The sequence below is a fragment of the Prorops nasuta genome, unplaced genomic scaffold, assembly GCF_024137725.1.
Source record: "Prorops nasuta isolate Cenicafe-Biocafe unplaced genomic scaffold, Cenicafe_Pnas_1.2 PNAS00004, whole genome shotgun sequence".
In the NCBI taxonomy this organism is placed as follows: Eukaryota; Metazoa; Arthropoda; class Insecta; order Hymenoptera; family Bethylidae; genus Prorops; species Prorops nasuta.
Window position 1 is genome coordinate 11,501,500 of NW_027116801.1, and position 16,647 is coordinate 11,518,146.

Sequence of the window (16,647 nt, forward strand, 5' to 3'; positions counted from 1 at the left end):
GAAATGAGAAATGTGCTGATTATAAAAGCTGACACGATAGCAACTTCCCTTATACCTTCAATGTATACCCCATCTTCGTTTTTCTCCTCGTCTCTTTACCATTTTTAACGCATTCAGTTTTAAAAGATGAAAGAAGCCAAGTTTACGATGATGCGTCTTCGAACGGTCCACTAGCGCCACGCCGCTTTCTCTCTCTCTCTCTCTCTCTCTCCTCTTTTAAGCAATAAATTTCTAGCATATACTATGGATAATACGACCTGTCTATAGTGCACTCACTCTTCTTGCTCAAGAGGATCGAAATAGAGGGGGTAGATTCGAGGTAGAAAGGAAAAGGTTTGTAGGGTGAGAGGGTGAGGGGGCGAGAGTTCCAAGACTGTACGCTTATTCGAAAGCTATTATCCCATGTTGAGGCCGGAGATCCTCTTTCGACAAAGAAAACTTGACTCCAGTGACAAAGATAACCGCGATTCGTGAGAAGAGAAAAAATCCAAGTCTGAAAATTTCTCTACCATTTCGTGGGCTGCAGTAACCTCATTCTACTTACCAATGAACGTATTAATTTCTTCAAGGTGTAGAAAGGACCCTAACGACATATTTTTAGAAAACTTTTATAAATAAATACGAGGCTCGAGACATATTGATCAGTTTTTAAAAATTCTCATTTTTAAGCAATTTTGTGAATAAACATTTAGACGAAAACATTGTGGATTAGACTTTACAAAAATTTCTTCTAATCATTCTAGACGTTCGAGTTTTATTTATTGATACGTTTAATAATCTGACATATATAGAAGCTGATGAAATTTGTTACATACACTAATCTTTATTCTCCATTAAAATTTAATCTTACATTCCTAATCCCTCGTTTCTATTAATACAAGCTTTTTATATCCAAGCGTCCAATGACTCCGTAAATTAGGTCACGGTTACATCTTCTTTTTATTTGTGTATATATTTCTTTTGGATCATCAGGTCTGTCTCGACTCGCATATTAATTTTTATCGAATATTAATCGACTCGCGTACACTCGTGGCTTTGGAATAATTAAAAACTTTCGCATTTGCCAGAGTCGAAATCATTAGTTTTTCCCAAAATCCATCCAGCTTGACGCACGATTCTCGCAGTTCGTTTTTCATAGATCGCAAAGCGAACAAAGCTACTGCGCTGTGCTACATATACATATATATATATATATATATGTATACAACCCTGCGTGCATTGATTCATTGGCATTTACATATAGTATTATCCAGAAATATCGCATCGACTCGCATCATTCACTGGTTTCCGATGTGGCACAGAAAAGTGGCAGGATAAATACAAAATTGATGGCAAAAAATTAAATATTCGTTGCTCGTGTCAGAAATTGAATAAATCAATTAATAAACCATGGGTTCGATGAAACTGAAATTTAGAAGCGAGACAGTGAAAGTCGAATCGAATCGAGCAGTCGCGCGAGTTAAGAGGAGTTAAGAGAGCCAAGTGCGTGAGTTAACTGGATTAGCGGGATTGGATTAAGCGAAGAGGTACGCTGGAAAGGATTTGATAAAATTTATTTGGTATTGCTTTGGGTCGGATTCTAGATGGCTGGTCGTTTGAGCAATTACTTGAAATCCCGGGGGAAGTTGCGAGCAATGCAGAAACTTTAATATTTGATAGGGAGATTGCGAAGAGATTGCTAGATGGGTCACCGGTCACGCTGTCACTGGAGCGTATCGCACGCGTGGCGCCAGCCGTGTAGCGAGTAGCAACTAGCACTGAGCCGCCGAGCCGAGCCATCACTCCGGAGCTCAGGCTCCAGCCAGAGCCAGTACCGCAGCTGTTGGACGGTTGGAGGGAGGGTGGGGGGAGGGAGGGCAGAGTTCAGGCGTTCGGTTCAGGACCGCCAGCGCTGCGTAGCCACCACTCTCGATTGCCACTCAGCTCGTGGTCTTCGAGCTGCTCTGGCCGTCACGCCGGATGACGTGCAAATTAGGTTGCCAACCCTATAGGGAATCGTATAATTGAATCGAAGCAGATGTGTTTATCATGATACCGAATGACACAGTATGTATATCGAGTATAGTGTAGCAGTGTTGGACGGCTCTACGATGATATTGCATCATCAGTAATACCAAGTCTGTGTTATGTTTGGCTTTGTATTGTAATATAGTTATATACCGAAAAAAAAGTAAACACGATTGCCAAGTAAGAAATAAGTCAGCTGGAAATGTCAATTTACCATTCCATTGGTTTCTTCGTGGCACACGGTGACTCCTCAACGTTCTATCCTCATTGCAGCCACTGATACGATTATCGATGATTTATAGTCATCCCCCACCGCCATTGCCTTTAACAAGCGTTTTCAGACTCTTTTAGACGATTTTAGTGGCGTGGTCCCAGAGTATTTGATACAATATTATTTTTGACAAAGAACCTTCGCACTATCAGTTTTCTTAGAATTATTACACAATCATTACGCATCAGTTCATTATTTACTCGTGCCTCGCTTATTTCAACCAAGGTCAGATACTGTCGAATAAGTTTATTTACTCTGTAAAGTGGTGTTTGGTACTGCTATTGTTATTGACTTGTTTTGTATTTTACAGGATATCTTGGCAAGAGGATTTTATCGATCGGTTCAACAACGAGACATCTCGCGCAGTGTGGCTAATATATTTGAACCTAAACTTGACATTAATTCACGAACGACAGTATGGCAGCCGCTTATCGCGCTTTATAAATTAAAATGGATTAATTAAGCTGTAAACGAGGCTTTCCCGTGACAGCATTGTCCTCTCTAGTGTTTATCGCGTTATTGCCACGATAAATGCTTTCAGTCTCGGTGTATGTATGTATATGTATATATATAGGAAGCTGTAACATCTTGGGAAAAACATCATGTGTGGTCGAAAGGAACGCAAAGAAAATTGCAATTCGCATCGATCGATGCACGTACAGTGAAATTGTTCCTAAAGAGAAATTGGTGTGGAAGATCCAACTGTATATATATATATATATAGCTAATGGAATAGCGAAGCGTAGGTTTCGATCGTCTCGAGTGAATTTATGACGGTTGACGCGCTTGGAACGTTTCGATTACGATGCAGTGATTAGAATTGCACTAGCTCAGCAAAGAGACGCGCGAGTCGCGACGCTTCTCGCGAGTCATACGAAAAACAGGCTATTTTTCTGTCATTGGAACTAAGAAGAGATTGCACTAGCAGCTGATAGTGAGTTTGCAAGATATCGCGTTATCAAATGAAAATACAGCGAGACAACGGGCCCAACGGGGTGCTACAGCGAGCAATCCGGTATTAGCTAATTCTCCGCTGAATTTCTTCAGATTGGGAGCTGGCAGCTGGCGAACGAGCATTCGGCAGTCGGTAGCTGGCCGTCGCGGAGGAATCATGGCGGAGGAGAGGATGGAAAAGTCGGAGGAGCCGAAGAAGAGGAACCTTTGGCCTCAGTTTGTCGCTGGATTTGGTGGTAAGATAGGGTGTTATACCTACACATGCATATACCTAAGGAGATCCTGCGTACACGCTCTATATATAATAATGAATAAGAGAACATTGGTTCTATATCGTGGAATTAAGATGGTGCGATAGATTCGAGATTGTGCATGCAGAAATTGTGTCTGTTTAGTAACGCTGCTGCTGAATCAGATAGGACTATCGGCTGGATGGAGCTCGCCTTACGTGGCAAAGCTGACAGCGAGGGATTCCCCGTTGGTGATCACTTTCGACGAGGCTTCCTGGGTGGTATCACTGTTGAATTTGGGCAGGTTGTTAGGAGCGATCGTTGGGGCAGTTTGCGTGAATTATCTCGGCTGCAAAACCAGCATCCTCATCACCAGTCTCCCGATGGCGCTTACCTGGATCTTCACCATGGTGGCGAACCGAGTGGAATGGCTGTACATCGCGCGACTGTGCGGCGGAATCGGAATGGGCATGTCCTACTCCAACTTCCCCATCTACCTGGGTGAAGTTGCGCACCCGAAAATACGCGGAATGCTCATGTTCTTGGGGATGTGCGGCATGTCGGCGGGCAACCTCCTAATGTCCATAATGGGAGCATTTTTGGACATGGAGATCTCGTCCGCCATTTGCCTGGCGATCTGCTTGGTACTTACGGGACTGTTCCTCTGGTTACCAGAGTCTCCCTACCACTTGATAGCCATTGGCAATTGCGAGAAGGCCAGGAAATCGATAGCCTTCTACGACAGGGCCTGCGACTCCCAAGCAGAGCTGGAGAACTTGAAGAACTTTGTCGATTCCTCCCAGAAGCTGCCTTTCTTCAAGACTCTGGCCGAGTTCCGGCATCCTCACGTCAGGAGGCCCATGATAGTCTGCCTCTTCCTCTACATGTATTGCCAAATGTGCGGTCTGAACAACATCCTCTTCTACATGGAGAGCATCCTCATCTCTGCCAAGGTTACCTGGATGAGGCCCTCGGTAATCGTCATGTGCGTCATGGCCTGCGGGATCGTCGCCTCTGCACTCTCCATCTTCCTCATAGACAGATACGGTAGGAAATTGTTGCTGGCCTCGTCTTGCGCTCTGGTCGCCGTCTCTCTGGTGTCTCTGGGTGCGCAATTCGCTCTGATCGATTGGGCCCTCGATACCACCGAGACCCAGGCACTGGCATTAATCGCGGTCTTCTTCTTCCAAATCGCCACCTTCACCGGTATACTTCCGGTCCCCAGCACCGTCCTCGGGGAGCTCTTCGCTCCCAATGTCAAGTGTGTGGCTGCTTGCATCGGAAGCGTCTGCGTTGGTATATTTTCCTTCACCTCCGCAGCCACTTATCTACCACTTGTCTCCCTGATTGGTGAAAAGTACACCTTCTGGTTCTACGCCCTCTTGCAGCTATCAGCCATTCCCTTCATCATCTTTGTCATGCCAGAGACTAAAGGGAAGAGCCTTCAACAGATACAAAGCGAACTCATGAAACTCTGAAACTTTTTTACTCTTCACCCCCCACCCCTCATCCTTCCTGCTCCTTAATTCCCATATCTCTCCTTTTATCCATATACGTCTCTTGTTTTTCCGCGATAGTATTAATGACCAATAAATCAAATTACCGCTCGGTTTGTTTTTAAACAAACAACCGACTGACGTGACTGCGTGCGTGTATATCTCAGCGTCTCTCTCTCTCTCTCTATCTCTATCTCTCTCTCTCTCTCTCTCATGAAGGTCTGTTTAAATAAAATCCTCAGATCAAGCGACGAGTGCCAGGAGAATAATGTACGCTTGATTCACATAGGTGCATGTACAGATAGATAGATGCAATAAATTATATCTAGAAATCTTATAGGCTATTCTAAATATAGTCGAGTGTAGCTTAGTGTGTATCATATATAAATAGCGAACGTTATGAGTATTTTTTAACAAAGCCCTGTAAAACACCGAGCGATTGATTAAATAAATGGATATTAATGAGATTTTAAAGTCATGGCGTTATCGATCGACTCTCTATACAATAATGATAAATAATCCTATATAGCGTATTGTATAGGGGAAACCTTTTTCAGCAATGGCACACGCATCCTTTATTCGGAATATCAGCCGAAGCCTCATCCAAGCAGCACCGAATGGTATACAGGGTGTATCAGCAATAATGTTTTTAATTTTAACCACATATTCTTCAGGATAAAGTAAGTATAGAAAAGTCCTATACTATAACATCTTTAAACGCATCATTGCTGAGATAAATCAGGACTTGGATTCAACGGAAAAATTACTTTACTCTCACTTTCGTTGACACTTCCCTTTCGACATACAAAAGAAGCTCGTACTTCACCCTTCCGTATTGCTACACGCACACATGTGAAACTATACCAATTATAAATATCATCTGCGACGTCTTACATTCTTGATCATGGTGCTGTATATACATAATCTACTTTCTGCATATTTTAAAAGCACCCTCGAAAGTGCCTATATGTTACTTAAATTAACCCAACAATAGGCGCGTGGGTTACCAAGGACACCCCATTTGTTTATCGTTGTTTGACGTAAAATATTTACGAATTCAGATTTATTTTCCAATAAATATCATCTATGCAATGTTCCCATTGGTATACAATAGCAGTTGCATTTCTTTAAGTTATTTCTATTAATTAAACGCTAATACTTGTAAGTGACTGCACAAATTTTTCACTAAGTTAGTCATAGATTTCTATTTTTGGGGTGCTCTGGACGTCCCGCGTGCCCCCATTGAGGGATTAAAAACATCATTACTGATACACTATATATGTACCACAATGCACGGAGCATCCTTATGCGATCATTTTGCAACTCGAGGCAAAACTGATGTCTGCATTCGAAATGAATTCAATTATTGAGTCAGCGTTTTATATAATTATCTCATGGATATTAATTTTAATTTCATATTACACAACTTTTATATGAATGACGATAAGATTGTAATAAGAAATAATCTTAAAAGGCATACAAATGGAAATTAAGTCTATTGCATGCAAGCATATGCTCTCTTGGTGCACCTTCTTTAAGAAAATTGAGACCTTGAAATAAAATTAAGCAACAATAATTACCGAATTACTTTAAATCTAACGCGAGAAGGGATAAAGATAAAAAGATTAGATCGCGTGCGCTCGAAGACCTACAGCTTTGAGACTGAGAAAGCAGAGAAAATGTTTAAAACTCGTGCCATTTATTCTTCGCGAAAAATGTTCCTCTGGAAAGTTTCACCGAAAGATTCCATATAACCCTGAGTTTTCCACTTTATTATTCATATATAGTTTATTACAACGTCGCGTCGTAATTCCTACGAAATCTCCATCGTTGATCGATTGCAGTGACTCAAAGCTACAAAGTATCATAAAAAAACTGTTTTCTTAGATTCTTTCCGCACGTATTTGATATTTGTAAAACCGTCGTGCAGTTTAGCCTTATTTTGCTCCAAGTTCTTAACATTGAAGCGTAATTGCAGCTCGGGGCTTATTGGGATAGTTTGACGGCGGTTAAGAGCATACAGCCAGAACAACGTGATTGTCGGTCGAGCGTCCAACGAGTACCATATATCTAGGGACAAGACTGGGCAAGAGACCGAGGCCGAAACCGAGGGATGCTCGTAAATTGCACGTGTCGCTTACGTTTATAAGTCTGTGCATGGGACTTTGAGCGAATAAATATGAGAAATTCACTATTCATATACCTATATATATATATATATATATATAATTCGATCTCACGTTCAATTTGAAAGTCTCCCGAAGAATTAGCGAACAAAGTTTTTACATGGGTTTATATATATATATATATATATATATATACACTCTACAGCTCCACTTCTTCCCATTTCAAATCACTTTGATTGCACGCGGTGGACGAGAGATAACACTCGACGAATGGAGCTTGAAATTCTTCCACTCTTATATTTTATCCAACACTTTTTCTTCCTCCCGAAATCTTTGTTATTTGTTGCGAGGCTGAAGTGCAGCGAGCGCAATTTACCAGTAATGGGAGAGCTCGGGTGCTATTTGCTTCGAAACAATTTAGATCTGACAGCCAGCACGGAGACTCGAATACATCAGTGTCGTTGCGAGGCTCGAGCTAATCTTCTCTTTTCCTCCCTTTTTTCATTTTCAGCTCTCGTTGTACAATTTTTACTCGCGGCTTCGGAGGACGAAATGGGAACAACTGTGTGATATCGAGACAACCTTCTCGAACTTTGTCCCATGTGGATCGCAGGTGCAGATACTGAAGTGCAGGCCTCGACTTTCTTCAGTATGCCTCGTGACCTTCTACTTTGGATTCGATAGGCTTTCACTACTGCTATCATGCTTATCCAAACTTTGTCTGACACCCATCAATCCTATTTCTATCCAGAGATCAATGCAAGGGAAAATATGAAGGTTTCACAAGAATATATATATATATGTATAAATCCCAAAACATTTATCTTCAATTAGTCCCATTGTACAATTTTTCTTCCCTGGAACCAGCTCACCTTTCAACTTCCGCTAGTATAAATCAGAGGATAAAAGAGTCTTGAGACTTCCTCCCTTTTTTCATTTCCAGTTTTCTCTCTCTCTCTCTCTCTCTCTCTCTCTCTCTTTCTATAATTTTACTTGTGTGGCTTCGGAAGGCAAAATGAGAAAAACTGCGTGACATCGGGACAAGCTTCTTGAACTTTGTCCAGTGGATCCCAAGCGAGACTGGACTCGAGCGGGGCCCATGACCTTCCACTTGTACTCGAGGGTTGGTCACTGGTATCATCCAAAGTTTCTGCAGCCGTGCAGTGTATTGTATTATTTCTATTTAGAGGCCAATGCAAAATAAAAGAAAAAAAAACAAAATTCAGGAATATAATCAGAAACATTTGTTTTCGAACTGGTTCCATTGTACAATTTTTATTCATTGAAACCAGTTGACCTTTCAACTTCCGTTATATAGTATAGATCAGAGTATAAAAGAGTCTTGAGTCTTCCTCCCTTTTTTCATTTCCAGTTTTCTCTCTTTCTCTCTCTCTCTCTCTCTCTATAATTTTACTTGTGTGGCTTCGGAAGACAAAATGAGAAAAACTGCGTGACATCGGGACAAGCTTCTTGAACTTTGTCCAGTAGATCCCAAGCGAGACTGGACTCGAGCGGGACCCATGACCTTCCACTTGGACTCGAGGGTTGATCATTGGTATCATCCAAAGTTTCTGCAGCCAGTGTATTGCATTATTTCTATCTAGAGGCCAATGCAAAATTAAAAAAAGAAAAACAAAATTCAAGAATATAACCAGAAACATGTGTTTTCGAATTGGTTCCATTGTACAATTTTTATTCATTGAAACCAGTTGACCTTTCAATTTCCGTTAGTACAACCTAGTGGATTATTAAAAAATGCGAGTCAAACGATATTTTTCCTATATTGGCGTACCTGCATCTGTTCGTCGACTATTACCAAGGATTTAGATTCGCTTCTACATAGAGGAATAGCTCCTCAAACACTCACCTGGAACAGAAAAATAACAAGAATTTGTTTACAATCTGAATAATTATCGTTTAATTTTATTTCGAAGAAAGAGACGTTTTCCCGATCCGGTTTAGAGGCTTTAATCGGTTCGACCATCTCGGAGTACGTGTTAACCGAGGGTGGTATCAAGGGGTGTTGCCAAAAGGAACGCGAATAGGAATATACATCAGGTTACGTACACTTTATACATATATATAATATTGCAGCTGCGACAGATGGGAGGATGCGCTGCGATCCCCCCCCCCCCCCATTACCCCACCCCCCACCCCAGCTAAATCCGCACAACTACGCAAATTTACCTCGACATAATTAGCAGTTTTACCACGTTTCATCCATGTGATGTATGACCACTTTGTCCCCGTTTGTTCATAATCCATTCGAGTCTTTTCGCAGTGTTCACACCACGGAAACTCCATCTCTCACTTAACTCACTCGACTTTTTCGAATCATCAGTGATTTTAAATTACAGGAGAGCGACAAAACAATTATATTTATAGAAATTTAATTAATGCTATATAATCAGGCTCTAATTAACTCGTTGTGAATTTAATAGAAAACTCATAAGAAAACTATATAACCACTATAATTAATCAACTCCTAAATATATAGACACTAATCATTGGTTTTTGCCTTTAATCTTAATAAATATACTTTAATCGGGTTACAAACGTACCAAGTCAGAATTTTAATTAGTATATCTTATTACCTATTGGAATCTGCTTGAAATAGTTAAAAAAGGACATATAGAGAGTTTTATGCGGGACAAAATGACAATCAGGATGAGCTCTATATAAAAATTGAAATTGAACAATATTTTTTCTTAAAAAATATAAATAACCATATACTCTTGAGAGATTATTAACGTAATCTTATATTTACGTAACCAAATTAATTATAGGAATTGCGAAATTATAAAATACTCAAAAAAATGGAAACTACTCTCTAATAATACAATAAAAAAATTAAAATAAATAAACAATTGGCTAGCATTACAGCAGTTTTCTTTTAATAAGTTTGTATAGCTAAGTACTAGACAAACACACACTACACCGAAAGACTGGGAAATTTCTATATATTGAGGCAATTTCCCAAGAAATTGATTGCGAGTTAAAATTGCCAAAGTAAAACGTTGGTCCTCAAAATAGACAAGAGATTCGACTGCTGCTTCGTCATCGTTTCATTCCTCTCATGTCTATTATTCTTTCATCCAACTGTAGACACAGATATATAAGGGAGGGGTAGAAATACCTTCTGCATCTTTCAGGTCTAGCCGAGGCACAATGACCTTGCCCATAACCTTGCATTGGAGAATGTAAGCTGCGGCCCATATCACAGAAATCACCGGAAGCCACATTTAAGACGACACAGTGTACTTTGCAGTAACGAAACCCAATGAAAGTTTCACCGATATACGATTATTTATTATTCAAATGCGAGACATTTACCAAATGCACAATGAATAAGAAAAGAAAGTTTGGATCAAAGTTTTTTTTCAATTCAACTTTATTAAGAATGAATAAAATATTTGTGTATATATTCCAAGGGAGGGGGGTGTTTTATTGATATTTTTGATCTTTAGTTATACGCCTTATTTATATATACGCCAGTTGGTCGACGTTCGACGTTGCACATAAATTACACACTGTCCATTCTCGGCTTCTTTTTAATCCGATCAAAAACGAAAAGGTTGCGCATCGATCATGAAAATTCGCACTGCCAACTAAATTCGGCTGGAAGCTCCCAGGAGCTATAATTCTTCCGCGAGCGAATGTAAATGTAAGGAAAAAAAGTGACCAACCGCATGGGGAATAAGTGGAAAAGTACCATTAATATCGCCCGACCACACACGTGGCTTCTCCACTGTACTCGGATCCTCTCTCCAAACCCGTTAAAACAAAAGTTTGCACTTGCGCGAAAAATGTCACACAGTTATTTAATAACGAATATTATATCATTCCACGTACAGCAGCTTCTAGCAAGGTTTCCTATGAAAATTTTTGTACCAGAGGTAGTTACACGTACACCGTATACATACACGTGCAGCTTTACTAACTTAATTATTACCTATTAAAAAATTCCAAATTTTTTTTAACAACAAAATCCTTTGTCATTTTCTACATTTATTATTTAATTAATGAGCTACTAACAATAATTAAAGCCTTGTAAATTCAAAGTTTCCTATATTATAATCATCATTGGTTTCAAAAATTGTTCTACGAATTGGAAACGTCCAATTAAACAATTTTCAACTTTTAATTGTAAGAGTTGAAATTAAAAATGGTACAATAATTTTGGTCTGCAAATTGTCTATACGCTATGCAAATATATTAAGCTTGCAATAATTGACTGGATCAAATGTACATATATATACACAGTCGATTTAATTGGGGAAAAAGAGTTTTAGGTTCGGCAGTTGTGCCTATATTTGAAAGGAGAGAGGGGGGGGGAGGTATTTTTTACTTAAAGGAAAAGTTAATCAAGCGCGGAAGCTTTTCGTTATTATTAGAAACGTCAACCTAATTCGTGCTTAGACAAATCAGCTGGCCGAAAGCAACGGGACATAAATAGATAAAATTACGTAAGGAGAATTTATTCGATCCAAGCTCATTAAGCTCGCTAATTAGAAAAGGCCCAAAATGCAAAATCTCCCCTTAAAATGCTGATGGATATACGTTCAATGATTCTTTCTGAATTTAGAAGTGACGAGATCTGGAGTTTCGCCAGATCCTCCGTACATAGTTCTTATATATATATATATATGTTAGACTAATAAATGTCGTTGTAAATCAACTTGCAACAATTACTCAAAAATCGAAAGTTAAACAGCTTATTCTTTCCACCTTATATAGTTTCACGTCAGCTAAACTACATTTGATTCTTTATTTCGATAAACTGCTACAGTTTAATAATATGTGAAAAATTCTTAATTAATTTGAACCTTTTCCTAGCGAATAATTACAAATTTTCTCGTGGACGTACAATGATTTGGCACTAATATCAAGTAACGAGTGGATATCTCTTCGCGAAAAGACAAAAGTTCGTGCCGTTAAGGTAGCTAACACTGTGCATTGCCACGTGATAGAGGAAACTGCACGATACGCGTCAGGGATAAAGGGAAGAATAAGGCAGACAAGTTTTTAAATTCACGCGTCTAAATACACGATACTTTTTCCCCCTTTTCCTCGTCGATAAAAAATAAAATTAATAAAACTTGCTTTCTTCGTTATACGCACGATTACTCTCTTGCTCTATCACCTTTTCTCTCTCTCTCTCTCTCTCTCTCTCTCTCTCTCTCTTATATGTGTGTGTGTGCGTCTACCCCCCCCCCCCCCTTCACCACTCAATTTTTTCTCTCTCAGTCTCTATTCAATTGTAAAAGAAAAAAGAAAATCCTGTTAACGATATCTACGTACGATTTTCAACCGCAATTTTGATTTTACTTTTTCAAGTATATTTTGTTAGTCGACCAAGTATCGAGCATTTTTTCTATCGGAAAATAAAGCAAACCGGGAAGAGTTTAACCGATGTTGTAGCGGACACGAAATTCGCGATTCAACTGCTTCAATCGCATCGACTAAAATTAATTCGGTCCTCGTCGTTCCTCGTCGTTCCTCGTCAGATGCCAGAGACTAAAACGCGTACGACTTGATCTAACTATGCGGTAGTTGGAATAAGATTCGATTGAAGGAAATAAATTAGTGAGAAAATATAAAACAATTTTATTAATTTCAATGACATAGGATTGAGAAAAATAACTTGATTTGAACTGATCGAGTGTTCCATATACGTTTGGTGCGTGCGACGATGGTGCGAAAGTGAGATGCACATATACACATACATATATATGTAATGAAGTTGCTGTGGCGTTTCTCTAAATACTGGGAATGGGGGGGAGGGGACCGACGTGACGTCATCCAGCCTGAAAACCGATTGAACAGTTTTTGTCGAAGCTGCGCGAACGACCTGAATTCCACTGAATTTCCATAGATTTTCCTCGATGAAATTGTCAATGATTATCTTGGGCTCGACATTAACCGTGGCGTGAAAAATTGAAGAAATTAAAACACTGAAAAATTATCTAATCCCACGCGCGCGCGCGCGGGTCCAGCTGCGATATTAATCATTAGCCACTCATCCAGGACAATGAGCACCTTGTCCATTACTGTTACAAGAGCGATCCATCTCAGTTTGATAGTTATTACCCAACACAATCCATCATGCGACATAGTCAAATAAGACTGCCCTGTACTTCCTTATCCTATTAAACATATTGCTGTGTTAAATTATACTATATTCGCAATATACACACGCACTTACACTATATAGATACACAGGGTGTGCTTTAAATGTCTGCAAAATTTTTCCTAATTATTCCTCGTGTTATTCGAAGCGTAAAAGTTCTGTGAACAATTTTTATCTCAAACGCCTAATTACGACGATACTCGATTAATTAAGTATTTGAGTCAATGTTCTCTCTCACTCATTCTTGCAAGAACAAATCCTCCTTTAGAAAATAGTGGTAAAAGAATCATATTAATTTTAATAAAACTGATATACCGGCATGTACAGATTGCACAGTAAATTAGATTCATATTTACGTATTTACCTTAGTATAAATTTCACAATCAGTTTGATATTTTCACTTGTTGCGAATTTGCAAACAATTAAGTTTCTACGAGAAATAGGACAAAGAAAAATATATATATCCTGTACATCCTTTAATTGTATTAATGACCGGTTTCCCTTAATCAGTTTTAATGTTTATCCAAGTTTGAATGACTCTAACAACCAATGACAATGAGAAATTAGTTTTTGTACTCGTCTCTCGTTCAACGAATTGGTATAATCCGCCCTAAGATGTACTGACATATTGACGACGAAGAGAAAAAAGAAACGGGAAACTACGAAAAATTAGTAGCTATTATTTACTTTTCACAGATTACTCTATTCTTCGTTCAATTGTAATCACTTATTTAAATATCATATCTTTTAGACTTGAAAATACAATTAAAAAAGCGTACTCCAAATCATGCTAGACTTACGAGACACCCTGTATATGCAGTTGCAAATTGAGGTTATATAGTTTCATTTTAACAGAAATATGTTTGAATTCGTTTAACGTTACGATATTATAGACCTGTGATCCCGGCGTATATATAAAAGAACGATGATCAAAGAATGTACTGTGCAAACTGGATCGTTTTACGCAAACGAAGAGGAATGAGCCAGCCAATCGGCCAAAGGACGATCGGCCCCTTTGCCTTTAACTCGCATTTAAAAATCGATATGGGCGTCATCGAAAAGCAACCACCGTACCGTTATATATATATATGTATATGTATACGTATACGTATGGCTCGTGCATCTCCCTTGATCAATCCAAATGCTAAAAATCTACTCAATATATGTACATAGTATTGCATGGAAGATGACAGTTGTCGCACTTGATCGGTGGCGCCTCTTTCTTTCTTCTCAGTTCTCAGCCTCAAGCTCCTCGCATCTTATTCAATTCCCGCGTAAAAGTTTCCACGTGTTCAATTCAGTCGTTTGCGCAGACTCGCGTAAGCGTTTTCCTATTGATTCGGTCACATCGTCGGACTTGTGAGTTGAATCTGTCTCAGCAGTCAGCACTCAAAGTCTCGAACCCTCGCGAGAAAGGACTAAGAGGAGATCTCGCTCGTTCAGTCCGTTCAGAGTCTAGTTAGTCGGTCGGTCGATCGGTGAGTGCCGAGCGAGCAGCCGCCAGACGGATGACGGATCACTAAGTTTGCCAGGTAGCGACACAATGCGGACGTACAAGGAGGCTCGCGTGTCGCATTAAATTAGTCGTTTCGGCTCGCTCACTCGGCTCTATCAGGCAGCACCGACACTCACACATTCACGCTCTACACTCATGTGCCGATTTTCTGCTCTCGAAAAATTAACAATCTCAATACTTTAGCCAATAGAATCTCTCTTTATCACTCTTTGTCTAATCTTGGAAGCAAAATCAATGCAAGTCAGTTGCGTTAATATATACATACAATGTGGAAAATTTATTGTTGCGTGGTTTGATTTACTTCGCTATCTACTTTCTTGCCGATATTTATATGTATACTATACCTCTATACCACATAGCACGAAGAGGACGATCCAATTTCCCGATGTTTATCGATTGTATGTATACACTGTACATGGGGACTCCCGACTGCTCACAAGTCACAACTCACAACGTTTCGAACTGCTCATATACGAAGGCTTAATTTTTACCAAAAGCTTCCAATCAAAATATATACCATACTACTCTATTCTTTCTCATAAAACTTTATTATGTGTTTAACGTTGTTGTGTGTAGATATTCGTTTCTTCTCAATATGTTTAAAATCTAGATATTTATTGACCAAATAGTTTATTTGTGTGTGGTTTCAACAGCTTTTTTCATAAAGAATTATCCTCTACCAAGCTCATCGTTATAAACTCGGGTACACTTATAATTCACACTAGACAACTTGGTTAGCTTGCACTCAGAATAAGACTCTTATGTCACATGAGCTCTGATTCTTAAGTGCTTGACCAGGTGTAATTAAATACTATACTTTCTCTTGCTTACTGACATGAGTATGAATACGAGGCTCTTGGGAGGTTATGGTGAAAAGATTAAATTAATCGTATGTCCATCACGCATTATTGATAAAGCAGTGATAAATTATCTCTTTCGACTAATGGAAAAGTGAACACGTGAGGGGAAAAAGGAAAACGTGGTTGTTTCACAAATCGCAAGATTTTTTAAGTTGTTCAATTCTTGATAAAAGTATCGCGAGTTTAAATGCAGCTGTTCAAACATTCAAGTATCCGATAGTTTCAACTAGCGCGTTTTTTCATTATACTTTCAGTAACATTGTTAAAAAATGCAAATATTGACTCATTAACGTCCGGCAAAAATAATTAAAAATCATGACGATGGGCAAAGTAAACGGAATAGCATTAACCCTTTATTGTAGAGATTTTTTAGTGCCTTGTCCGTTCGTAAATCGGAGTCCTTCACATCCCGCCAATAATTTTTTACCCTGTCAGTAAACTCAAAAAATGCCAACAAAATTAATGCTAACGTTCCAAACTCTTTACTTCACACGTATCAATATAAAATAATTAAAAATACACTTTTTATAGAGTTTTTGTTAAATAAATAAAGCAACTTGATAGGAAAGTGGTGATTTCGTGGTTTTAACCCGAAAACGGAAGAGCTAGGTTTACAAACGAAGGGTTAATTATTTGCGGTCATTTCTTGCGTTGCAAGCTTCAATTTTCCGTTTCGTATTCCGTAATATTTGCTTGTTCCGAAAAGCTGCATTATAAGACTGTGGTCTTCCTCGGGTGTGTGCGAAAAAAGGCGGAATTATCGGAAGCTTGGCGGAAAGTTGGAGATTTAGGCCAAGAAGGTGTGTGTTGCAATAATCGCGTCGTAGCCGTGGTGATCTTCGCTGGTTTGGACGATGGCCAAGAAAACGCAATAATTTCGGACACTGGCGGAGCTTTTGCCGCAGCTCACGCCGCGCCGTAGCAGACTCTCACGGCCACGGGCTCGGTCGCCAAACAACGTTTCTGTACTCGAGGTTACATGTCTCTCTCTCTCTCTCTCTCTCTCTCGATTCCTCTCCCAACGCTAATCATTATTATTTTCCTCGTCTTACCGAAT

General features: G+C 39.4%; 2 protein-coding genes across 10 annotated transcripts in view; one reads left to right on the top strand and one right to left on the bottom strand.

The window, feature by feature from the left end:
• dlg1 (discs large 1) overlaps positions 1 to 16,647 on the bottom strand; it is a 331,205-nt gene that overhangs the window by 313,463 nt on the left and 1,095 nt on the right. For 4 of the 9 annotated variants that reach the window (XM_066725416.1, XM_066725412.1, XM_066725417.1 and 1 more), the window contains exon 1: positions 10,221 to 10,395. The exons of 1 other annotated variant lie outside the window; for it this stretch is intronic. In XM_066725416.1, the coding sequence (XP_066581513.1) occupies positions 10,221 to 10,326 (106 nt within the window). In that variant the 5' untranslated portion in view covers positions 10,327 to 10,395. Of the gene's footprint in view, positions 1 to 10,220; positions 10,396 to 15,074; positions 15,763 to 16,647 lie in introns of those variants that run through there. 4 more of the 9 variants (XM_066725419.1, XM_066725418.1, XM_066725414.1 and 1 more) reach the window with 2 other exon arrangements.
• Positions 1,898 to 5,295, top strand: LOC136772436 (facilitated trehalose transporter Tret1-like). Its single transcript, XM_066725425.1, has 4 exons — positions 1,898 to 2,503; positions 2,589 to 3,212; positions 3,326 to 3,468; positions 3,628 to 5,295. Exons 3-4 carry the CDS (start codon positions 3,390 to 3,392, stop codon positions 4,938 to 4,940), a joined length of 1,392 nt encoding a protein of 463 aa, XP_066581522.1. The 5' UTR covers positions 1,898 to 2,503; positions 2,589 to 3,212; positions 3,326 to 3,389; the 3' UTR covers positions 4,941 to 5,295.

What these genes read in the sequence shown, in the direction of transcription:
- LOC136772436 (XM_066725425.1), top strand. Translation starts at nt 3,390, where the DNA reads ATGGCGGAGGAGAGGATGGAAAAGTCGGAGGAGCCGAAGAAGAGGAAC. An exon ending in GTTTGTCGCTGGATTTGGTG is followed by an intron (nt 3,469 to 3,627) that starts GTAAGATAGGGT and finishes GTGTCTGTTTAG; the next exon opens with TAACGCTGCTGCTGAATCAG.